The 25,869-nt window shown below is 39.4% G+C and overlaps 1 protein-coding gene across 10 annotated transcripts; it reads right to left on the bottom strand.

Moving 5' to 3' along the window:
* Positions 1-4,992: 4,992 nt before the first annotated feature.
* TMEM267 (transmembrane protein 267) lies at positions 4,993-25,523 on the bottom strand. Of its 10 annotated transcripts, XM_058564132.1 has the most exons (6): positions 24,010-25,523; positions 17,311-17,421; positions 13,676-13,771; positions 11,741-12,310; positions 11,067-11,454; positions 4,993-7,383 (listed from the first exon to the last, which is right to left on the bottom strand). In XM_058564132.1, exons 5-6 carry the CDS (start codon positions 11,376-11,378, stop codon positions 7,048-7,050), a joined length of 648 nt encoding a protein of 215 aa, XP_058420115.1. In that variant the 5' UTR covers positions 11,379-11,454; positions 11,741-12,310; positions 13,676-13,771; positions 17,311-17,421; positions 24,010-25,523; the 3' UTR covers positions 4,993-7,047. The 10 variants fall into 10 exon arrangements, with proteins under 10 accessions (XP_058420115.1, XP_058420114.1, XP_058420117.1 ...); XM_058564131.1 differs by lacking the exon at positions 11,741-12,310; XM_058564134.1 differs by lacking the exon at positions 11,741-12,310 and having other exon boundaries at positions 24,053-25,523.
* Positions 25,524-25,869: the final 346 nt, after the last annotated feature.

Genomic DNA, 25,869 nt, shown 5'->3' with positions numbered 1-25,869 from the left:
CTGTATCACCTCCAATTCCACCTATGAGTGTCGCTCGGGGCTTTTGTAAATGCTGTTCCCTCTGCCTTCTGGAATCTTCCCACCCTCTTCCCAGCACCTCATTCCCCCTCACTGGACCCTCCTGGTTTCATTTTAGTTCTCAGGGAACTTCTCTCTTCCCTGGCGGGACTTCAGAAGCCCTGTGTTGGCTCGTATTGCAGCACTTACCGTGCTGTCCTGAAATGTCCTGTCTCCTGTGTGTCTCCACAACTAGCCTACGAGTTCTTTTAAGAGACTGTGTCTTTTTCACCATTAGAACATTAGTTTTTAATACAAGGTCTGCTACATAGTAGGAACATATTAAACCTTTGTTCAGTGGCTGACTGAACCAATGTTATATGAGGGAAAGTATTGTATTCATTTTCACCCAAGGGAACTATGAATGTTTAACTGGCCAAGACTTTTAGGGATTTAAATCTTTTTTTTTCCCAGGGAGAGGAAAGAAAGGGTTTGTATAAAGATTCAGTAGTTCTTCATGGAGAAAACAGAGGAGAACTATAACCATGAGTGTTAATAGCAAGGCAAAAAAGAAGGCCATTATGATCCCAAGAGCAAACTTAACTCTGGCCAGGCAAGTGGGAGGCCATTTCCCCAGAGTCTGAGGAGCCTCATCATTACTAGGATAAGGAACTGGGGATTAGAGAAAGTTAGAGCAGGAGGGGAGTCTTGGAAAGCATCTGGCCTATTCCTCATTGGCTCAGAAAGGATGAGTGTGGGGTCGGCCCAGCCGCGTAGTGGTTAAGTGTGCGCGCTCCACTTCAGCGGCCCGGGGTTCGCGGGTTCGGATCCCAGGTGCGGACCGATGCACCGCTTGTCAAGCCATGCTGTAGCGGCGTCCCATATAAAGTAGAGGAAGATGGGCACAGATGTTAGCCCAGGGCCAATCTTCCTCAGCAAAAAGAGGAGGACTGGCATCGGAAGTTAGCTCAGGGCCGATCTTCCTCATAAAAAAACAAAAGGATGAGTGACTTGTCCAAAGACATCAGGGCTAGAGCCTGGTCCAGTGCACAGGATTCAAGAAAGTGGTCTCAGGAATGCTCATATTAAACAAACAAAACCACCAATAACAAAACAAAACAACAACCAGAAATATCTAAGGGCAGGCAGAATAATGGCCCCCCAAGATCTCCACATCCTAGGCTTTGCAAATATGATTTGAGATGAGGAACTTAGCTTGGATTATCCAGGTGGGCCCAGTCTAATCACATGAGTCCTTAAATCGAAGAACCTTCCCCAGCTGTAGTCAGAGGGAGACGTGACTATGGAAGGAGGATCAGAAAGATGCAATGTGAAAAGGAAACTGACCTGCCATTGCTGGCTTTGAAGATGGAATAAGGGGGGCCACAAGCCAATGAATGCAGGAGGCATCTAGAAGCTGAAAGAGGCAAGGAAACAGATTCTCCCCAGATGGAATGCAGCCCTGGTGATGCCTTGATTGTAACCCAGTGAGACCTGTGTTTGATTTCTGACATACAAAACTGTAATACATTTGTCTTGTTTTAAACCACTGAGTTTATGGTAATTTGTTACAGCAGCAAAAGAAAAGTAATACAGAATACAGACACACACACCCTAGAACCCCTAAGCAGGCCAAGTAGGCAGGCTTCCCATCTCTCTTCCATACTTTCTTCTCACTCTTTTGTAGTATTTTTATTCTTTCAAAGATCCCCTGAGGTTTATTTTAATCCCATCTCTCTTGGATCGACTTGTCGAGATGGGAGCACAGGGCCGGCAGAGTGATTTGCTCAGGGTCTCACACACTAGGAGTGGCAGAGCCCTCTCCAGGATTGGTCTGGGGCCCATGCCACCCTTTATGAGGTCAGATTAACCAACCAGCCCTGTGCCAGTCAGTTTAGAATCTAGAGAAACACCAGAGTCTCTGCTGGCCAGAGACTGAGAGGCTATTGTTACAGACTCTGGGCAAACAGCCATGGAGTTCCAGGAAGAAGGAAGCAGGGTATTTACACATGGTTTTCCAAGAAGAGCACAGCCTCTGCAGCATACAATGTTGTCCTTTTGGCAGGTGTCTTATGAATACTTTTCAGAAGCTCCAACCACTCCCTGGAATTCCATGAAATAGCTGAGGGTAGTGAGGTATGACCACAGTCATTTAGGTATGTTACACTTGCATGTGGTCTGTTATGTGACCACTGTCCCACATTTTATACTTTATTTAGCGTCACCCAGATATTTAGGGAAAATTTTCTCTCTGCCTTCCAATTTATGTACATGGTGTCAATACTGCTGACCTGGGAACCTGGGCGATGCTCAAATTAAGTCAAATGACTACTGAATAAGTAAGGGTGTGTGAATTCAGATGGGTGCTTTCTTTGAGATCTCACACAGATTATCTGAGGAGAATCAGAGGAAAGGAGAGGTCAGAGCTCTAATCTGACATTCCCCTCCTGTTCAGAAAATTATGGGGCTGATGGGATTGGAATGCTGCCCAGACTTGAAGCAACATTAATTAGTGCTGGTGGGTATGTAAGCCAAATAACTTCTTGCAAGGTCACTCAAAAGGGTAAAATGCTTCAGAAACCCTTTAACTATTATCATTATTCCTGAGAAGTAAAGAAATGCCGCGAAGACATATGTGGCAATGCCTTGGATTTATGCAAAGCGCAAAGTAACTGTGGAGATTGATTATTAACAGGAGTTGCTCAGATCAATGGAATGCTCTAAGCCTCCTGGCTTGGGGCTGGACCTAACATGGGCAGATAGTCTGATGCTTGGCTTGTCTGGTACAATATTTGGGAAAAAACTGCTCAGTAGTGAGCAAAGCATTATTAAGTACCCAGTTGAAGTTAGATAGTATGAACTGTAGTAGGCCAAGCCAGCATGGTTCCATAACTACTTTATTTATTTATTTAAAGTTTTCATTTTATTTTTTTTGTGAGGAAAATCAGCCCTGAGCTAACATCCATGCCAATCCTCCTCTTTTTGCTGAGGAAGACTGGCCCTGGGCTAACATCTGTGTCCATCTTCCTCCACTTTTATATGGGATGCCGCCACAGCACGGCCTCACAAGCGGTGCGTCGTTGCCCACCCGGGATCCGAACCTGGGCCACCAGCAGCGGAGCTCGCGCACTTAACTGCTGTCCACCAGGCTGGCCCCCCATAACTACTTTAAAGACATGTGGTCTAAAGTAGAACCAGGGAAAGTGGACTATGTGGATTATTCTGAGTTGGCTAATTAGATTAATTCATGAGGAAGTCTCAGGTATTAGGGTGTTGAAATAGTTGAAACAGTAACTTACAGCACCATATAGGTAGGGCAAGGACAGTTAAATGTCCCTAGCAGAGGGCTGATGGACCTGGGGACAAAGGAAGTTTAAGAAAAAATAAAGATACTGATAAGGCAAAGAGTTGGCTCAATAAAGAGAAGGGAGGGAAGGAAAATGAAGTTAAAGAAACAGGATGGGTCTAGGGGCCGGCCTGGTGGCGTAGTGATTGGGTTTGCGCACTCCGCTTTGGTGGCCCAGGGTTCATAGGTTCAGATCTCGGGCGTGGACCTATGCATGGCATATCAAGCCATGCTGTGGCAGGTGTCCCACATAGAGGAAGATGGGCATGGATGTTAGCCCAGGGCCAATCTTCCTCAGCAAAAAGAGGAGGACTGGCATCAGATGTTAGCTCAGGGCTAATCTTCCTCACCAAAAAGAAAAAGAAAAAGAAAAAGAAACAAGATGGGTCTAGAGCAGTGGTTCTTAAAGTATGGTTCCTGAACAGCAGCATTGATATCCACTGGGAACTGGCTGGAAACGCAAATTCTCAGGACCTACCAACTCAAAACTCTGGGCCTGGGTCTCAAGTAACTGCTGGTTTAACAAGCCTTACAGGTGATTCTGATGTATGCTAGAGTTTGGGAACCACTGGTCTAGAAAAAGGAAACAAAGTTTGAGATCTCAGAAAAGCAGTGTCACCTAAAAGGAGGACCGAGGCCTGTGGTACTGGTGGATGGCTGACGTGATATGGCGATAAGAGGTGGTGGTATAGAAGAAGAGAGGAATATTGAAGCCCAGGTTTCAGGTGCTCTGCTTTGGTAGCCCAGGGTTCACAGGTTCGGATCCCGGGCTCGGACCTATGTATGGCTTATCAAAGGATAAAATCAAGGGTTGGAATAAAAGGAAAAAGGGATCCAGGTGCTCATACCATCAAAGGAGGTGACGGTGAGTCTTAGAGGGTAGTATGTGAGGGTAAGGAAGATTTGGAGTGAGCAGTGGAATGAGATAGCAAATGAAGAAAACTGAGAATTATGATGGATAAAAGGTTTAGCTGTGACAGTGGCGAGCAAGGACCAGAATAGCCCCCATTCCTCTCCTCTTCAGCTGGGAAAATGGGAAAAACTAAGTAATTGTTCCAACAGCCAAAGAAAAAGGAGCCAGGGAGTATCTGCCTGATTGGGTGGGTGTTGGCAGGGAGGTGGGTTGGGAGGGGGGCAGCTAGCTGCCTAGGAGAAGAAAGGTCTAAGTTAAAGAAAGAGGGTGAGGAAAAATGGGAGTTTTAACCCATCCACAACAGGGGTTCTTAGCCCACCACTAAAGAAAAACTAGGCTTGGGGATGAGTAGAAAATAGTTCACTGGTGGAAGTTCTCCTGAGTAGCCAGCATAACGGACATAGCTCAAGAAAACAGTAGATTGGGAGGTCAGATCAGTGGAACAGCCAAGAGAGAAACACTAAGTGAATGGAGGATGTCTAGAGGATGGAGAAAACACACACATGCAAACGAGATACAATCCACCTTCCAATAATGATGTATTGACACAAGCTCTTTCACTAGGAGCAGGAACAAAATGGTAGCATGGGAAGTTGGGGGTTATATTTCTAGAGGTCATGACCACAGCCGTCAGAGACCATTTAGAGGACAAGGAACATTTTTGATGGTAGAGATAGGAACAAAGATAAACCCACACTTAAAATTTGCAGTTATTGTTTAAGCAAGGAGTCATGGCCAAAGCGAATCCCCATTCTACTAAACAAAGTTAGGACAACCCCCCAAATGCCAATGTGACATTCTTAAATAAGTCCCTATATTCTAATGATATTCCTTTGTTTAATACAGGGAAAGAAAAAAGTAGAGTTTTATTATTTAGTCAGAAAAAGTTACACAAGATATATGCTTTATTTCCATTGGTTTCTGAAATCATATGCTTTATAAAAATCTCCACCTTAATCAAATTTACCCCCCCATATAATATTTACTATTAAACCAACCAAACTGACACAATAATTACTCCCAAAAGACAAAGATCCAATAGACTGTAAAATATAATGGAATGCACCCAGTTGGTTAACAACAAAAAGAAAAACTAAACTAAACTAGAGCTTGAACTTTTATAACAATTTACAGAACTCTGTTTAACTTAATAAATAAGAAAAATCTGCTTTGGATAAGCCATTGCTTCATAATTTCTCAGAGTATAAGGCACACAACCACCAGCATTACAAATCCAATGTGAAAGAAAATCTGAAGACAGCAGATGACACATATCCTACAAAAAAAAGCAGGTGCCTTTGGGACATTGACTTTTATATCAAAATAACATTAAACTGTGCAGATGCAAAATTTACAGCAACTAAATTTTCCTTCTCTAATAAAGGTTAATCACTTTTAACAGAAGGTCAATTTGAAAGAACAAAGGAAAAAGCAAATTTCCTAAAATGACTTTATTTTGAAAAAAATATGTTTTTTCAGTATCAGACAGATTTTTAAAAATGATTTAACTGGTATAATACTTTAGAATAGTGTGTAAACAAATTGATAGCAACTAAAACAATTTTAATGGCCCATTCAGGAGTTTACATTTGAAATGACATTACTGGTAAGTCCTTTTCTGTGTGAATTCAAATTCTATGGTTGTGAGCCAACTATCAATATTTTGTTAATGTTAATTTTTAACAAATATTTTGTTAAGTTTAGTTATGTTTTTCAAAACAGTGAAAACCCTAACACATGAGATATTTGGGCAAAGATACTGAAAAAATAATAAGATGTTACGATAGCTAATGTATTACAGTGATTATTCCCTAAACTGATTTCCAAAACAATAACCTAGACCTAATGTTAGTTATGGTCTTTTATGAATATTATAGCGATTTCTCACAAGTGCACTGAACAGATTCTGCCAATAATCACAACTCACTAAAGCACTTGGCAAATTAAACTTCAGTCAGCGTCAACACACATGAAATAATGTTCGAGTTCACTATAAGCCTTACTCATGACCCCATTTATTTTGGCCATTTCACTGTTTCAATATCTCAGGAAAATGTGGATCCAAATATAATGCTAACTTTCCACAAATTAGTCACCCTAAAATTTGAGCTGTTTTTCATCAGCTAATGGACTACCTTAAAGGCTTCCTTTCAGAAAACTTAATGGATGTTAATCTAATAGAGTTATTAGTAAAGCCAGATAAACAGAAGAAACAATAAAAATATATCACTGAATAAATGAAACTCTAATATTGCACCAGAGTGTTAGAGAAGAAATAGAATTACAAGTATATAAATTTTTTTTTAACAGTTTTATTTATTTATTTTTTTTGTGAGGAAGATCAGCCCTGAGCTAACATCCGTGCTAATCCTCTTCTTTTTGCTGAGGAAGACTGGCCCTGAGCTAACATCTATTGCCAATCCTCCTCCTTTTTTTTTTTTCCCCCCAAAGCCCCAGTAGATAGTTGCATGTCATAGTTGCACAGCCTTCTAGTTGCTGTATGTGGGACGCGGCCTCAGCATGGCCGGAGAAGCGGTGCGGCGTTGCGCGCCCAGGATCCGAACCCGGGCCGCCAGTAGCCGAGCGCGCGCACTTAACCGCTAAGCCACGGGGCCGGCCCCAAGTATATAAATTTTTAAAAAATTGTACATGCCTCCTGACAAGAGGACTCAGGAATTATAATAATTAATATAAGTACCTAATATGTTTTTAAAAATCCACTTTGATGTCAGCTACCCTTAGTTATCATTGTCTGAATCATTTGCTTCTCTGAGACTGCCATATGGTTACCTCAGACATCAATAAGAATTCCATGTTTTGAAGACATCATTCGTCTGGTCCCTGTTAAATACATAACGAACGAACAGATGTGAGGTAAAGATGATGTGATTATCACATAAAGCCAGAATGGCAGAGGAGAAGTTTTTCCAAATGGGCATATCCACAAGCCGTGACGAATTCCATCTCGGACATGGTGTGAGGTCCAGGATATAAATAACATCCAGGGAAGAGAGCACCACGAGTCTCTGAGCTTGAAAAAATGCACAGTAAACTTCAGGGTCAGAGCCACAATGGGTATCACAGTAGAACAGTGAAGGAACGGTCTCCGTGGAAGAGTCAAAGCAGCCTGAAAAGAAGCAGCTAGTGTCATTGCCTTCTTGGCCGAAGTTTTACAGGTGCTTCTTACTATTGTAAAATATTTTCCAGGAGTCTATTGGAAATGCAAGGGAAACATTTTCTATGCCACCTCCAAATACATGCATTAAATCTATTACGTACAAGGCAAAGAAGAAAAAAGCGTGAGCAGAACATCCTTTGCATTAAAAATGAAACCAAGACCTCAAGAATATGGTGATTAATTTTTTAAGTTTTCTATTATTTGCTTAGAAAAGTCACAATACGAATGTAATTTATATCCCAAATGTATGATTTGTGTAAATCTGGAGTTTTAAAGAATTGTCTGGGGCCTCTAAGAGCGTTGAGAAAAATCTCACAACAGAATAAAATATTCTTCAATTAATAAAGGCACAAAAGGGGAATATTTTTGTTATAACCATTTTATATTAGTCTTGAATGCTTTCAGAATTTATTTACAACATTTAGAAAGATTATTTTAAATAAGTATTCTAAAGTTGAGTTAAACTTCAGTAAAATTTCTAAATCACTGCAAAAAATGTAATCAGTATCTGAACGAATGAAAATTTCAGGCTTAACCCCTGAATGATCCATGCATAAGATTTTGTTCTCACATACTTTAAAGGCTAATTTGCAACTAGAAAATTCCTAATAAAAAGAAAGCTGAGGATAGATTCCCTAAATCAAAATTTCCCCACATATCTTCCAAAACATTACAGAACAAGGACAAATAAAACTATACCAAATCCCACTCAGCATACACAGAATTCAGAGAATGCTCGAACTTCAAATACTCCAAAGTATTTATTAAACACCAGATCAGTGAGCTCTCGCTCACACTCCCATCACAGGCCAGGAAAAACTGCATTGAAGAGAGAGGAGAGGAAACCTAAGCTGATTTACAATTACCACTTGGAAGAGAAAGTTCAACCAAAGTGTGAAAACACTGAAAAGGGTCCTGGTATCAGAGCACTGACCACAGAGAAAGGACTGTAAGCGGGCATGATTCAAAGCTTTGAAAGGCATTGGTTCTGGGGGAGAAGATGGTAAATAAGAAGGGAGAAGTACCCTTTGGAGATGAGGTGGTGAAGGGGAAAAGAAGTAGTAAAAAAAAAAAAATGTAAAGGACACAAACTTCCCACCACATTAAAAAAAAAGTCATCCATCAAAGAGACTGTACCTTGCCACAGTCAAATCAGACCACCCTTAAGCTGGGAAGCCCTATAAAACCTTAAACCAGCGTTCCTTAACTCCCACCTATTGACTGCACATCAAAGAGTTCATTCTACATTCCTCTTCCCTCTCCCTTCTCATCCACATTTTTAGTTGTTTTATTTCTACTTTGTCAGCACTCATAAAATTTCTGTTGAATTATTCCATTTTTGTCCCCACCTTTGTGTTTAAGTTTGATACCCACAATGTATCATACTCCTAAGGCAGGGTGGGATGAGGGAGCCTATGGTCATCATTACTTGGAAGAAAGCAATAGCCAGATGTTGAGATGATGAGCAGTTAGGCTCTGGATATATCTGGAGGGATATTGACTCTTCACGCTTTTATTTGTGAAGTCTGTTTATATTAATAGATGCTAAAGGAGAAACAAGAAATTTCTGTTACTTGGGCTGATTTCTAAAATATTAATGCAGATTTTTCATTCATAGAAAAATAATGTATAATGAAAGAAGAAAAAGATGTTATCATAAAATTACTGAAGTAAAAATAGATCACTTAAAAAACAGAAGTAAAATAATCGGGGCCAGCCCGGTGGCATAGTGGTTAAGTTCGTGCGCTCCACTTGAGCCGCCTGGGGTTCGAGGGTTTGGATCCTGGGCACAGACCTACACGCCGCTTATCAAGCCATGCTGTGGCGGCTTCCCATATAAAGTAGAGGAAGATGGACACGGATGTTAGCCCAGGGCCAGTCTCCCTCAGCAAAAAAAGGGGGATTGGCAACAGATGTTAGATCACAGCTAATCTTCCTCACCAAAAAAAAAAAAAAAGAAGTAAAAATAGATACTTAAAAATAAATATCATAAATACTTATTCAGCTTTGATATTTATTACTGATGATCACATACAATCTTATGGAGAAAGTGAAAAATTTTTAATACTTCATTGTAAAATAAGGATCAATACCAGCACTATGCTATACTTTATATGCATTATCTCATTTAATCCTTAAAACAATCCTATGAGATAGAGATTATTTGACAGAGAAGGAAACAGACTTAAAGAGGCTAAGTAACTCTCCCCATATCTTGCGGTTATTAAGTGACAGAGCCGAGATTTGAATCTGAGTCTGACTCTATGGCTCATATTCTTAACACTACTGCTTCTACATGAATCAAAGAATAAATACAGTAGACAGGCCATATGTTTTTAAAAACTACAAGAGCATAGTTAAATTCTAGATGAATGCTTTCATGAACACACTTTTTATAATACTTCATAGCTTATCCCAATCTCTAACATTTATTGTTAACTATTCGCTAGGGTGTGTCACATAACGCTCATTTATCCGCACAACAACCCTATGAGGTAACTAACATGATAATCTACATTTTACAGATAAGGAAATTGACCTAAAGAAGAAAAGTCCTCTTCTAACACCTCACAACTAGGATTCAAACTCAGGTCTTCTGATTGCAGTCTTAAACAGCAATGTTATGCTGCCTCTACTTACAGCAAAGAAGTTAAAATTTGTCTTTAATCAGGAATTATGGATTTCTTACTGATTAAATTTCTAAATAAGTGAGACAACCTCTGAGAAATACCTGGTTCAGTACTTGACACATAACAGGAAGAAGAAGTGATCACTTCTCATTCGTTCAACAAATATTTACTGAACACCTACGAGGTGAGCCAGGTACTGTTCTAGGCCAGTGGCAAACCAAGCAGACAAAGTCCTTGCTCTATGAGAGTTTGTATTTCTTTCCTTAAATGTTTGCAGATCATAAACACGTAAAAGGTAGGAAATCTGCTGACCCTTAGAAAATATTATTTAAACTGCCATTTTTAGTATAGTTCATTTGCAAGGCTAATAGGTTATGGTATAGCTAAACCCCTGAAGCCTCAGTGAAATTCCTCAATTTCTCCACCAGGGACGGTGTCCTAATCAGTTCATTGACATGCACACCTTTGGCCCCAAAAGGGACTCAGGGAATGAATCCATTAAAGTCATTCCCCAGGACTGGGAATCATCTTAAAGCTATTCAACTGTTATAGAGCACTTGGGAGCTGCATACTAACTGTAAAACATATGAATAAGGGGAAAAATTTAAGTGTGGTTCTGAAGAAAGAACACTGATACAGAAAGAACTAGGACAGCTCCAAGAATGACCCCCATTACTTTAAACCAGTGAGTTAATCCTTCCGTCAAGATTTGGCTAAATACTCTCTGTAAAGTCAGCATGTAACACCTCAGGTACAATTAGTGAGTCCTTGCTGTATGCACATCCATGCACTTTGTGATGCCACATAACTTGATTAGCAATGTGTCTGGTGCACCTTAAGGGAAGTACCAAGTGCTTGAAAAAGTTGGGTGAATGAGCTTCTTATTTTAAAATAAGGCACATCTTCTCTAGCTCTCACTAAAATGACACTGTGAAGATCAATATAATGGTGCGAAAGAAATTAAAGGAAAAACCAGAAAAATTAAACCTACATGCTTCTTACCTTTAAAGATAGGGATCCAGCTAGAAGAAAGTGGTCGACATCAATAACAGAGGCTAAAAATCCAGCTAAAATGACTTCCCCAAAGTCAGTCTTCTTCTTGACTCCAATGACTATTGCCCACGACCACATGCCAATCACACAATGTACTGCGTTATCTGACAGGGCACGCAGCCAGTCATTTTGCTGAATTATGGAAAACTGAAGAAGTCTGTCAGCTACTAGGCAAAATATCCCCAGACCAAGGCTAGAAATAAGAGATTCAGGACTACAAGACTGGAGTAAAGCGTGGGTCATCTCAGTCTCGGATGCCATCACAAACAATGTGTCAGCGTATACTAAAAGCCATCAGGATACTAACAGCTTATTCTTGTCTACATTTCCAGTCACCCTAAAATAGAAAGCAGAGAAAATATTAATGAAGATTATGAGTTGCCATATAATATTTAAACAAAACAATAATTTCACAAATATAAAACCAAGTGGTAAAAACTGCTAATTTTTTAAACTGTTGTCAGTAATATCATTTCATTTTATTTTTCCCAGCTTTATTGAGATATAATTGATGTATAACACTGTGTAAGTTTAAGGTGTACAACGTGATGTTTTGATATACTTACATACAGTGAAACAATTACCACAATAAAGTTAACACATCCATCACCTTGCATAATTACCTTTTTTTTCCTTTGGTGAGAGCATTTAAGATCTACTCTCTTAACAACTTTCAAGTATAAAAAACTGGTATTTATTACATGTTATATATAATATGCCACGTGGCCCAAAGAGAATAGATTAGCTTTGTAGGAACAACAGTTTATATGATAAGTATGTATCAAGGGAATTTTAAGAAAGTCCACCAACTGTAGTCTATTACTTTTAGGTCATCAAATAGTTCTCTCTCTCAGCAATGTGTATTACATGGTAGTGGTCATCCATTGTGTCTGTGAACCCAGCAACTACTTTTCATACTTCTGTTAACAGCATCCCCTTCCTTTGAGAAAACTGCTTATCATCATACTCAAACTCCAGAGCTGACCAATTAAAATTCCCTGTGTCCCTTATTAGTAGCAGTGACTAATTAGTAGTCAGTAATCATTTTCAGTAGTGATTAGATTAGTAGTGATTAGTGATGAAGGTGCCCAGGCTGGGCCAATCAGACTCCTTTCCAGAATTTTCCTCAGTGGAGCAGGTGGGGAAAGTTCCTTTTCTTCTTGCAGACCATGGGCTCCACTATGTGAAATAGCCTAGAAAAAAGAATCATGAGGACTAAATCCTCAGGTCCAATCTCTAAGGTTCTTAGAGCTACCCTAGTTCCTGCAGCTCACTCTTCACTTCTATGAGCTACCCCAGCATTTTTCCAATAAATCCTTTTTTCCTTTCTGTTCCCTTTAACCAAAGAAACTTAACTGATATTAAAAGGCAATTATAATTCTGTGCGGAGTGCTTACCTGGCATAGAATATTGAAATCGTTTATCTAGTTAAAGTTATCAATATTGTGTGTAACCTGAAACTTTTCTTTTGTATTATTTTGTTTTAATTCTGAGACTAAAGTATAACTAAATGATTTCTTGAGAATAACTCAACTTCCATTCTGTAATAAAAACTATACATAGCTCATTATATATATTCTAAAATTTATAGGGAAATGCAGAAGACCTAGAACAGGAAAACAACTTTGAAAAAGAGGAACTAAGTTGAAGGCTTTACACCATCTGATTTCAAGTCTTATTATAAAGCTACAGTAATCAAGACAGTGTGGCATTGGTATAAAGATAGACAAATAGATCAATGGAACAGAATAGAGAGTGGGATCAGAAATAGATCCACACATACATGGTCAATTGATTTTTGACAAACATGCAAATGCAAGTCAATGGAGAAAAGATATTCCTTTCAACAAATGGTGCCAGAACAACTGGATATCCATATGCAGAAATACTGAAACTTAATCCATACCTTACTCCATATATAAAAATTAACTCAAAATAGATCACAGACCTAAAATTAAAACATAAAACTATAAAACTTGTAGAAGAAAACATAGGAGACTATTTTTGTGTTCTTACATTATACAAAGAGTTCTCAGATGCAATACCAAAAGCTCAATCTATTTTAAAAAACTGATAAATTAGAACTTCATCAAAATTAAGAACTTGTGCTCTTTGAAAGACAATGTTAAGAAAATGAAGACAAGCTACAGACTAGGAGAAAATATTTGTATACTTCATATTTGATAAAGGATTTGTATCTATAATAAAGAATTCTCAAAACAAAATAACAGAAAAACAAACCAATACAAAAATGGGCAAAAGATTTGAAAAGATACTTTACAAAGATGATATACATATGGCCAATGAGCACATGAAATACGCTTAACATCATTAACTATTAGGGAAATGCAAATTAAAACCACAATGAGATACCAAATGTACCTATTAGAATGGCTACAATCAAAGACTGACCATCCCAAATGTTGGTAAGATGTGGAGCAACCAGAACTCTCATACACTGGGTGGAAGTGTAAAATGGTACAACCACTTTCCAGTTTCTCAAAAAGTTAAACATATTCCTGCCATATGACTCAGTCATTCCACTCCTAGGTATTTACCTTAAGAGAAATGAAAGCATATGTCCATGCAAAGACTTGTACAAGAACGTTCATAGCAGCTTCATCTACATTAGCTCCAAACTGGAAACAACCCAACTGGATAAACAAAATGTGGAATAAAAAGAAACAAAAAAGTCATACATATAAAAACGTGGATGAACCTCAAAATAATACTAAGTGAAAGAAGCTAGACCAAAAAAACAGAGTACATAGTCAAAACCCATAGGACCATACAACACAAGGATGAACCCTAATGTAAACTATGGACCTTAGTCAATAATATTGTATCAATATTGGCTCATTAGTTGTAACAAATGTACTTACCATACCAATGCAACATGTTAATAACATGGAGAAATGTGTGCAGAGGGAGAGGGAATATAGGAACACTCTGTATTATCTGCTTGATTTTTCTGTAAACCTAAAACTACTATAAAAAATAAAGTCTATTAATTTAAAAAAAGTAAATAAATGAAGCCAAGTATGGGAAAATGTTATAATTGTTAAATTTAGGTAATGGATATACTGTAGCTCATTATACTATCCTCTACTTTTCTGTATGTTTGAAATTTTCATTTAGAAATGTTTTTTAAAAGAGTACATGTATGATTCCATTTACATAAAATTCCAGAAAATGCAAACTAATCTAAGTGACAGCAGATCAGTGGTTGCCCGGGGACAGGAGGGGCAGAAAGGATTAAAAAGGAGCATAGGGAAACTTTGGGAGGACAGATCTGTTCATTATCTTGATTGTGGTAATTGTTTCATACATACTTCAAAATGTATCAAATTGTACATTTTAACTATGTACAGTTTAGTAAGTGTCAATTATACTCCAATAAAGATGTTAAAGTTAGGAAAATGTACTTTATTGTCAATAACAACAGCAGGCTTTCACATTAAAGAAACAATCTGAGGGGGGCCGGCCTGGTGGCACAAGTGGTTAAGTGTGTGTGCTCCGCTGCGGCGGCCCAGGGTTCGCCGGTTCGGATCCCAGGTATGCACCGACGCACTGCTTGGCAAGCCATGCTGTGGCGGTGTCCCATATAAAGTGGAGGAAGATGAGCACGGATGTTAGCCCAGGGCCAGTCTTCCTCAGCAAAAAAAAAAAAAAAAGAGGATTGGCAGATGTTACCACAGGGCTGATCTCCTCACAAAAAAAAAGAAAAAAAAAGTAAAATGTTAAGGGGCCAGCCCCGTGGCTTAGCAGTTAAGTGCGTGCACTCCGCTGCTGGCGGCCCGGGGTTCGGATCCCGGGCGAGCACCGACGCACCGCTTCTCTGGCCATGCTTAGGCCGCGTCCCACATACAGCAACTAGAAGGATGTGCAGCTATGACATACAACTATCTACTGGGGCTTTGGGGGAAAAAAATGAATAAATAAAATTATAAAAAAATAAAATAAAGAAACAATCTGAAAATAAGAAAGAGATTATGGAGACAAAAAACCTGATTGCCCACATACAAGGTCAGTAGAAGCAATGCATAGTAAAATGAATGCTTCAAAAAACACAATTACTGAATACGAACATTATCAAAGAATTTTTCCAAAGCTTGAGGGGAAAAAATGGACAAAGATTTGGCCATGGAAAGAAAAAACTAGATTAAAAAAATACAGGGAAAATCCTTAAGAGTTTCCAAGTCCAAAAAAAAAAAGGTTATCTGTAAAAGAAGAAGAATGTGTTTGATACCAACACTAAATGCCAAAATATTGAAAATTTGTGGGGCAACATTTACAGAGCTCTGAGAGAAAAGGACCATAACTATAGGATTCTAAACATAACTAAATTATAGCACCTATGTGACAACTGTAAATTTTAAGAGTTATTGCCTTAGAAATTGTAACACCTATGTACAATTTCTGGGAAAAAAAGAATTGAGTAGCAAGACTTCTAAATGTCTAGGGGGAGGAATAAAGGAAACTTGATCAATACAGCAAACAGAAAAGGAAAAAAAGGAAAGAAGAAAACTTTACCCCTATCCTCCCCTGCCAAAAGCAATAGGGACCAAACATATCAAACACAAATACTACAATAAATGTGAATGTATTAAATTTCTCTATAGAGAGAGAGACTGAGGCAAAAGGAAACATCCACCAAGTTATCGTTCATAAGAAAACATCTCAAACAAAAAGTCTCAGCAATGTAGAAAATAAAGAGATGAGAAAATATCTATCTAGAAAATACAAACAAAATAAAGCAGCAGTGGTAACATTAACATCAAACATGGAATTCATGGTAAAAGATTTACTAGGACTAAAAGGGATAAAATATTCAAGTCATAATAAAGTTATATAAGAAGATGCTTATATGTCAAACAGCAAAGCAGTAAAATATATAAATTAAATCAAGTAGCCAAAAAAAAAGTATAGATAATCTGAATAATATAATTACAAATTTGATTTCATATACAGCTCTAAAACTGTATATATTACATAGAATACACATTCTTTCCAAATCTCCATGGAACATTTATAAAAATTAACTATATATTTACTCATCCACAAGAAAAACTTCAGTAAAATCTAAAAAGTGGAAATGCTCAGGCCAAATTCTCTGACCAGAATGCAATATAATTCACCACTTTTAAACTGGTTAAAAAGAAAAATAGAGTGGCCTAATTGGCTCAAAGAAGCTAAGCTTAAATGCTGGTCCAAGTAATACCTTTAGAGCCAAAAGACTTGGCTCTCTTTCAAGTGTTTGTGTGACAAAAACATTTCAGGAAAGAAAACAAAAGCTCAGAGAGCAAGGACTTTGTCTCCTTTGTTCACTGCTATATCTTTAGCACATAGTAGGTGCTCAATAAGTATTTGTTGAATGAATTAATGAAAAATGATCATACATTGTATTTGTTATCCACCAAGTATTGCATATTAAATGCTTAAAAGGCATTTAGTAAAATGTAACATGCATTCCTGAGAATCTGCATTTTTAGCAACTATGAATACCAGGTAATTCTTATGTTCACTAAACATTGAGAACCACTAGTTTACCAAAAACCAAAATGATGAACACCAAGAAAAATTATCTTAAAAGTCAGAAACAGTATAGCTATTATAATATTGTTCTGGCAGTTTTAATCAATGTAATGAGGCAAGGAAGGGATGGAGGGAGGAAGGGAGAAAATGTATCATTACCTTATCAGGAAGAAAAAGATAATTATATTAGTTTGCAAGTGAAATGACGGCCTATCCAAGAAAACCAATTGAAAACTGTTAGAATTTAAGTTGCAAAGGTGGCTAATTCAAGATAAATACTAAAATAATATTTTTAATATACCAGCAATAATCATACAAAAAAAGAGATGGGAAAATGAACATTCACAACAGCAATAAAACTGAAATACCAAGGAATAAACAAAACAAGAAATGCAGATGAAGAAAATGACAAAACTATTAAAAGATGCAAAAAAATCAGCTATTTAGAGCTCTGGTGGCTTTGTGCTATGTCAACTCAGCTAAGTTGGAAGTACATTTCCCAGAATTCTCTTCCTTGTACAGCTCTGGGTAGTGTTGTCTCCAGGAGACACAGTACATGAGACTTGGAAGGCAGAAGTGAAGCAGCAGCCGTATTTTTTAGACTCTGAAGTTCAGTGCCAGACACACTGTGGAGCTCGTTGCTGATCTGTTTCCTCACCTTGTTGGCATGGGGAAGCAGCTGGGCCTGCAGCTCCTTCAGCTCCCACCAGATCTTCCTTCAGCTTCTCCAAATCCTGGGGCTGCACATGGTCAAGAGTGCCGGCCTCTCCTGCAGGTCACCCACAGCATCAAAATTGGAGTTGGTGAGGCCAGTGCAGGCTCCATGCTGTTCTTGCTCTCGTCCACATCCAGCTTCCCTTCCCAACTGTCTGTCTAGCTGATTTGCAGCAGCTTCAGCCTCAACAACAGACTCAGAGGCAACAGCCTGCACAGCCTGCTCTCCCAGCCCCCTCAATTACAGCTCTAACCCCTGGAATAAATGCCTTCTTCTTTAGCACACAAAGTAGTTCTGCTTCTTTGATGGAACTTCACTGATACAAGAGTCAGACCATTTTATTGAGTAAGAAGACCACATTGATGGTATCATTCTCCTCAAATTAATCTATAAATTTAATGTAATTCTAATCAAAATCATAAAGGGATTTTCTTTTAGGAACATCACAGAATGTGTCTAAATTTCATTTGAAAGAGTAAATGCCAAGAAACTTGAAAAAGCAGAGGAGTATTGAAAGATAAATACAAAGTCCAGAAACAGATCAAACATATGTATGGGGAGGGGGGAAAATGTGTGTAGAATTCCAAAAGGGTAGAGGCACAATTATTTAACTCAGATCCTGTATCAGTTACGGTTCTTCAGTGCATGGCAGTAAAAGCAAAAAAACCTTATTAAAAGGATACTAAGAAATCACAGACTTGCCAGGTTTCAAGAACCAGGCTTCAAAGCTATCCCTCAAGCACCTCGGTGAAAAAGAGACCAGACAACTGGTCTGGTGAATAAATACCTCCCTGTCACTGAGCCCAGCTTACACTGCCCAACCGTCACCAGATATTACCACTGGCATTGCTGCCAGTGCTGCCCTGTCAGCTGCTGCCCTAAAAGATTCTTGGCACTATTTGTTTCTTTGCTCTTAATACGAAATTTGGGGTGGGGCAGGGTATGTGTCTGATTGGCTGGGCCTAGGTCACATGCCCACACTCTAGCTGCAAGGGAGGCTGGAGAAGATAGCATTTGGCCTTTTCAGCATATATAGTAGAAGGCGGGCTCGCTCTTTCTTCTAGACACATTAGAAGAGGAATCTCGAAAATGTACTGTACTGAACAGGAAATGACCAGTCCATACTGGTAATCGGTCTCTTAGAAAAGGCTCTAATTGCTAAGTACTGCTGGAGAGAGTCAGTCATCAGACGAAACCTGAGACTGGATCATCCACTTTCAGCCTGTGCAAAGCAGTTTTATACAGTAGTGTTGTTAAATCAAACAACTTTAGTTTTTAAAGTGTCACATTCACATGGATTAGGGTTTTGCAATGTAGACCATTTCTCTGGTTAAATTAAGAAAGGGAATCAGTTTTGTTGACTAGCTGCCTAGAAATTTCCCACAGTTAGGTAGCTTTTGTAATAAGCTTGGTTATAAAATTTGGGATATTTATATGAATTTGTAAACAGACTTGTACATAGTCCAGCTAGCTCAACTTTTAGAGAGGAGCTCAAAATTATTTTTAAAATATTGATAGATGTGACTATATAAAAATCTAAAACTCCTGCATGGCAAAGTTAAAGACAAATAAATGGAGGAAATTTAGAGCATTTATGATGAAGAAAGATTAGAAGCCTTACTTTATTTTTTATTTTTTTATTTTTATTATTTTTTTTTTAAAGATTTTATTTATTTATTTTTTCCCCCCAAAGCCCCAGTAGACAGTTGTATGTCATAGCTGCACATCCTTCTAGTTGTTGTATGTGGGACTCGGCCTCAGGATGGACGGAGAAGTGGTGCCTCGGTGCGCGCCCGGGATCCGAACCCGGGCCACCAGCATCGGAGCACGTGCACTTAACCACCAAGCCACGGGGCCGGCCCTAGAAGCCTTACTTTATTAAGGGCTCTTAAAATTAACAAGAAGAAAAAAACAAGTATCCCAATAATAAAGTGGGCAATGTCTATGAAAAGACAATTTGAAAAATGAAGAAATACAAATGGTCAAAAAAATTATTAAAAGATTTCACCTTTATTAGCAATCAACTGAATTTAAATTAAAACAATGAGATTTCAGTGTAAGACTGACAAAATATTGCTAACACTTTCTGTTAGTAGCGGTGGAGAAATGATCACTCTTATAGAGTATTAGCAGGAGTATAAATTGGTATAACTTTTCTAGTCGACAATTTGAAAATATGTATCAAAAATCATTTAAAAAATGAGCACTTTTTGACTCAGCATTTCCAATTATAGGAATTTATCCTAAGAAAATAATTAGATAAATACAGAGTTACATACGGATGTTCAGCATGGCATTGTTTATAATAAGGAAAAATTAGAAATTGTATGTCCAAAATATGGGAATAGTGAAATAAATTCCAAACAATTATGCAACCATTAAAAAAATACTTATTCCCATATTTATTGACATGAAAATATGCTCAATAGATATTAAAATATAAAAGGTAGCCTATAAATTAATATGTAAAACATTACATTTTTGTTAAAAATATGTACACATACATTAAAAAAATCCGGAAGGCTGTTCATTTGGCTTGTCTCTCACTGGTGGGCTAACATGTGATCATTACTTTTTATTCCTTTCTTTGATTTCCTAAAAATTTTCAATGTCTTGCTATTATGACCACAAAACCAGTAAAGCTGAAAAGTTAAAGTCAGAAGTAATTAAACAACTCAGACCCTATAAAGTCTGTACAAAAGAGGCTAAAGTCAGCCTCTTAAAAGTATAATTTAAAAATAATGTAGCGGGGCCGGCCCCGTGGTGTAGTGGTTAAGTGTGCATGCTCGCTGCTGGCGGCCCGGGTTCAGAAGCCCGGGTGCGCACCCATGCACCGCTTGGCAAGCCATGCTGTGGCAGCGTCCCATATAAAGTGGAGGAAGAGGCACAGATGTTAGCCCAGGGCCAGTCTTCCTCAGCAAAAAGAGGAGAATTGGCATGGATGTTAGCTCAGGGCTGATCTTCTCACACACACACACAAAAATGTAGAAACATATTTATAACATTATAAATATGTATTAATAAAAATATTAGAGTAAATAACATGAATAAACAATAAAAATGTATACAATTATCATAAGTCAAATTTATTGTGTAATATAATTTGTTCATATTTATGTATCAGTTGACACATGAAAAGTCTGTACAAAAGATTTTTATATCTCCAGATGAAATAAACTTATATAGCTTCCTTTAATTCTTTCGTATGAATGTGAAGAAAATTTGCTTTGCAGAGAACAACTATTTTGTTAATGATAACGGAGTCTACAACAATCCTCAAATTCTTGGTCATTTGCAATAATAAAATTGTTCTCTAAAGCACTAAGATTGGGCTATAGTCTACAGATACTTCCAGGATGAGGAAATAATGATTTCAAGGTACTTTCAATCAAGAGATATGACCAAAATACAAAAGACACCTCTAAGGTCATGAATCCTTTTATGGTCCCACAAATCATGAGTAATTTGTCTTTACTTTACAAAATAAACACTTGAATGAATAAAAAAGTCAATGTCTTTAAAGGTTTAGTACATATAAAATTTATAAAGTGTCCCTTTGAACCAAAGATAACACCATTATCCACTTAGCTGGATGGGAATGGGGACACAGAAAGCTTGAATTAATGACCAAACCAGAGAAGTGCAGCAGCAATATTCCCCTCCTTCAGTAAACCAAGACCTATGAGTTAGCTGGAAGGAGAAAGGTGGCCATTCAGGTGGATGAGTGAGAATGTAGGCTGGGCACAGACTACACAGAACCCTAACAGAAAAACTCTGCTGCCACTCAAAATATGCTTCTATATGCATTTAATTGCAATTTTATTGTCAAATCTTATCCCAGAAAGCAGACAAAAATAAAAGGTCATTATCCACTTAATTGCAAATTACATGATGTCTTTATAAAGCCATTGCATTACATCCATCTTCTTTTACTCACGAAATGATTTTTATAATCACAAAATATATTTATTATTATTATTATTATTATTATTATTATTATTTTTGTGAGGAAGATCAGCCCTGAGCTCACATCCGTGCCAATCCTCCTCTTTTTGCTGAGGAAGACTGGCCTGGAGCTAACATCCTTGCCGATCTTCCTCCACTTTATGTGGGATGCCGCCACAGCATGGCCTGACAAGCGGTTCCTAGGGGATCCGAACCCAGGGCCACCCAGCAGCAGAGCATGCGCACTTAACCGCTCTGCCACAGGGCCAGCCCCCACAAAATATATTTACATGTTACTAACCTTACATTTTTACATGAATTCAGATTCTAAAAGGATCAGGTAGCTAATAAAGTGGCATGAGCAAAGTGAAACATCAAAAGATCAATCCAAATTTAAAGTGAAAAAAATCTTATTGTTTACAAAATAACTATCATGGCTTGTGATCAGAACACATACACATAATGGGGCAGCACAAAATGCATTTTATAAATGGAAAGTATAAAACAGGTTGCTTGATGAGAGAGGAATGAAAAGCTCACATGAGTAAACCTGGAAGGAGATCCTTCAGCCACAGTCAAGCCTGCAGCCCTGCCAATATCTAGACTGCAACTTCATGAGACCCTGGGTCAGACTCACCCAGCTAAGCCTGTTCCAAAGTCCTGGCTCACAGACTCAGTGAGATAATAATTGTTCACTGTTTTAAGCCTCTTAAGTTTTGGGGTAATTTGTTATGCAGCAACAGATAACTAAAACAGTACTGTTTCTGTTTTTTAGAAAGGTATATTTATGGTGCCAGAAACACACAATTCTGACATCTGTTCCACTCCAACTATTGGCACAGATCTTTAACATATCTGGATTAGGTTCTGAATATGAGAAATTGTATAAGTGTACTTCCTCTTATTTATTGTCTCTGACTAGGACACCTAAGTGTACCCATTTTTGCCTTACCTCTTTCTTTTTCCACTTCCTGCTCCTCCTAGTAAAACTAGAACGGACTCCAAAACCTCTTAAAATGTAAAATACCTTTATATTTATTTTACATATTCACTTTCGTTGGCCAGGTTCCTTGAGAGTAGTAATTATAATTTTCTTTTAAACCTATCATGCGTAAAATCTAATGTGCTCAAGGAGTTTAGTAAATATTTCTTTACATTAGTACAAGAGGTAAGCAATCCTCAGCCTATAACTAAAGATATTATTTGGGATAACTTCTCTGCAGTGACAGCCAGTTACCCAGATCATAAATTTTTCTCTGTGACTTGCAGGAGCACTTTCTACAACGGCCAAACTCTACCACCACTGCCATCCCCATTATAGTAAAATGCCACCAACTATAGGGCTTTCAAAGTAAACAGAATAGTAATCTTCCCTTTGCTTAACACCACAAACACATAATTAGCCAGTTACTTTAATTATACACTATTGTGCTTTGTCTGTTAACAATCTCTTAGACATTATTTCCGCCAAAACAAGTAAGAGCTAACAAATTCCCAATGTAAACTCATCTTCTGCTTCCCCCCTTCCCCCCTCCAAATGTTTACAAAAACCTGAGGTAAAAGCAAATCCGATAATTGCCTTTAGTATGCTTTACAAGTAAGTCTTCTTCACTGAACTGTGGTTGCTGCGAAAGTTAATATATATATATTTAATGTTATAATAGCTAAAGCAGATGCCAAATCTAATGCAGCTAATTTGCAAAGGAAAGAAACACAAAGCCTACTCACTTTCACGGAAACTTTTTATAACCTGCATATAAAATGTTCGGTTCCTATGACCATTACGAATAAAACATACAATTCTGAATTTCAACATATTTCAAGTCTCAGCAAATAGCCAGTCATTCTTTCCTCAGGTTGGTGTGATGCAATAATTATTAAACTGTCGATTAAGAAAACTGGGCAGGAAGCGCTGGAGCCCTAGAAACTAAATATTTTATAGGCAGGGATGGACCACGTCACACTTAGACCGTTCACGCCTCCAGACATCCGGGGCGGGTAAGGGCTCTCCCGCCTGATAAGGTGGCAATGGGCTTCTCTGGCGAGACCCCCGCACCCCGCCCTGGGCCAGGGAAACGCCAGAGGGGCAGAGCCTAGGCGAGGGCTGGGTGCCTATAGGATCCAGAAGGCGCAACGAAGCCGGAGGGCGGCGCCGGGGCATCGCACACCTCACTCGCTCTCGGGTCCCGCGCGCCTGCTGCTCCCTGCACGCCCTCTCCATCTGGAACCTGGACCTTCCAGACTTCGGGCTCAAGTGGTCTCCGCCTCCGACCTCCCACTTCACGACACAGTTTCGCGGCGTCCATTCCGTCCCCCTCCCGCCCAATCCCTCGCAGCCTCTCAGCCTCACCCACCCTCGCCTTTCGCGATTGAAAGCGGCAGCACGAACGGCGGCCCCGCCCCTCTCCTCCTGCCCTCGGTCCGCACGATAGAGACGACGGCCGCCGGCCAGAGCGGCTCCAGCCCGCAACACCGCCGAGAGGACGACGGGATAATGGCCTCATTCTGAGCCGACAGGAACCGATACCTCAGCGCTCTTTCATCGAGCGAGTGGGTACTAGGAGTTCTCCCCAGCCCGGCCCTAAAAAAGGAGATTTTGGGACCAGCGGGTGAGAAGTGAAAAGTGCCTCGTTGGTTTCCCTCTGTCAAACCAAAGGATTGTTTCTCGGCTTAGCCGCCGACATACCCACAACGCACCGAAGTGGCTGTCGGGAAGCTGGGGACGCGGAAGTGGCCTCACCGAATGTCGGATGCACAGGCCTTAGGCCCAGACGCTTGAGCGGGGCGCCACGAGCCGTCGTGGGTCCCGAAGGTGTAGATATTTCCGACTTTCTTTAATGGATTCTTCAGGATGGGCCTCGGAGAGAGTGTTTCACGAGACGGAGGGACCGCGCGACCTCGCAGCCAGACGCTCCTCTGTAGCGCTTCACCGCCCCCTTGGGGATTTCTTAATAATCATTCTTTGCCACTGTGCGGGCGGACGTTGGGGGCTACTCTTTCCTGTGGACAGCAGTGACATGGCTAAAACACTTATGATACTAAATGCTCAGGAGTCGAAAAAGCAACTGCATAAAGGGTAGCTTGACCCTAATTAACTGGACTCACAAGATGCAGCTTGTTTACTGGAACTGTGGCCAGGTCCCATCCTTTCTCCCTGCCTTGGAGTGGTGGGTGCTCTCTCAGCATCAAGATGTCTAGCTTGATATTTGGCTCTACGAAGCCCTGCCGCGAAAGAACAGGCTCAAAGAGGGGCATTTCTTACGCCTTCCTACTTAGTTTCTCAAAACAAGTGTCAGATGGAAAGCAAGGGCAGCAGTGGGATTATATTAATTACATAGTTGAAAGAGAATTAAGTAGTAGAAAATTGGAATCTTCAATCTCAAGCAAATTCCTAGGCCTCGCACAGAACCTTCAAGTGTGGCTCAGTTTCTCAGTGATAGACCTTTTCATTGCTTCTCACACTCTTGGTTCTTAGCCAATGGAAAAAATTCAGGGGGAAAATTATACACATTTTAATCCGCATATTAGCTTAAAAGCAAATTGAAAATATTTGTCACCAAATACATTAACCACAATATTGGATGCTTTTAGTCATGTTAAGGACAACTGTTTTTCTGTCTGAATGGAGTAACAATTTGGCATTACCCTTATGGCAGCATGGTACATGTCTTATAATAGTCTAGGCTTTCTAGAGCTATTGAAGGATAAACAGGTGGCTTCCTGCAACCAAAATAGAACAAAATTGTTATGGTTCTTTTCTCTGTGGTCAATGTACTGCCCAGAGGCACTGGTTCATTTATACAACACATACTGAGTGGTCTCAGTGTGCCAGCCATTATGCTTGGTAACGAGGCTAAAGTATGACTTTATGGAGCTCAAGTTGTAGTGGAGGATATAGACCACAAAGAAACAAGTTAGACGATTGTAATACCTGCCGTAAAGAACATAAATAGTGATGTAATAGAGAGTAACTGGGAGGCCAACTTTAGATAGTGTAGTCAGAGAGGTCCCTCTGAAGAAGTGATACTTGTGCTGAGACCTGAAGGTGGCAAGGAGCCCAGTGGGAGAGGAGCTGAAGATAGAATATTGTGTCCATCAAATCATTGACATCACGCCTAATCTACTAGGCTCTGCCTGCTTTGCTCTCCTTTTTCTCCTTGTTTCCTCTGTTGCTTTTTCCCTTATATATCAAGAGGCTGGTCTTTTTTTTTTTTTTTTTTTGTGAGGAAGATCAGCCCTGAGCTAACATCCATGCTAATCCTCCTCTTTTTGCTGAGGAAGACCGGCTCTGAGCTAACATCTATTGCCCATCCTCCTCCTTTTTTTCCCCAAAGCCCCAGTAGATAGTTGTATGTCATAGTTGCACATCCTTCTAGTTGCTGTATGTGGGATGTGGCCTCGGCATGGCCGGAGAAGCAGTGCGTCGGTGTGCGCCCGGGATCCGAACCTGGGCCACCAGTAGCGGAGCACACAGACTTAAGCCCTAAGCCACCGGGCTGGCCCAAGGCTGATCTTTTCTAGAAACCAGAATTAGAACATTTCTAGCTCTATTGGTAT

Source organism: Diceros bicornis, chromosome 20, assembly GCF_020826845.1.
Source record: "Diceros bicornis minor isolate mBicDic1 chromosome 20, mDicBic1.mat.cur, whole genome shotgun sequence".
Taxonomy (NCBI): domain Eukaryota; kingdom Metazoa; phylum Chordata; class Mammalia; order Perissodactyla; family Rhinocerotidae; genus Diceros; species Diceros bicornis.
The sequence above is the reverse complement of the archived record's forward strand: the minus strand, read 5'-3'. Positions and strand labels throughout refer to the sequence as shown.

What these genes read in the sequence shown, in the direction of transcription:
- TMEM267 (XM_058564132.1), bottom strand. Translation starts at nt 11,378, where the DNA reads ATGGCATCCGAGACTGAGATGACCCACGCTTTACTCCAGTCTTGTAGT. An exon ending in CTGGATCCCTATCTTTAAAG is followed by an intron (nt 7,384 to 11,066) that starts GTAAGAAGCATG and finishes GCTTCTTTTCAG; the next exon opens with GCTGCTTTGACTCTTCCACG.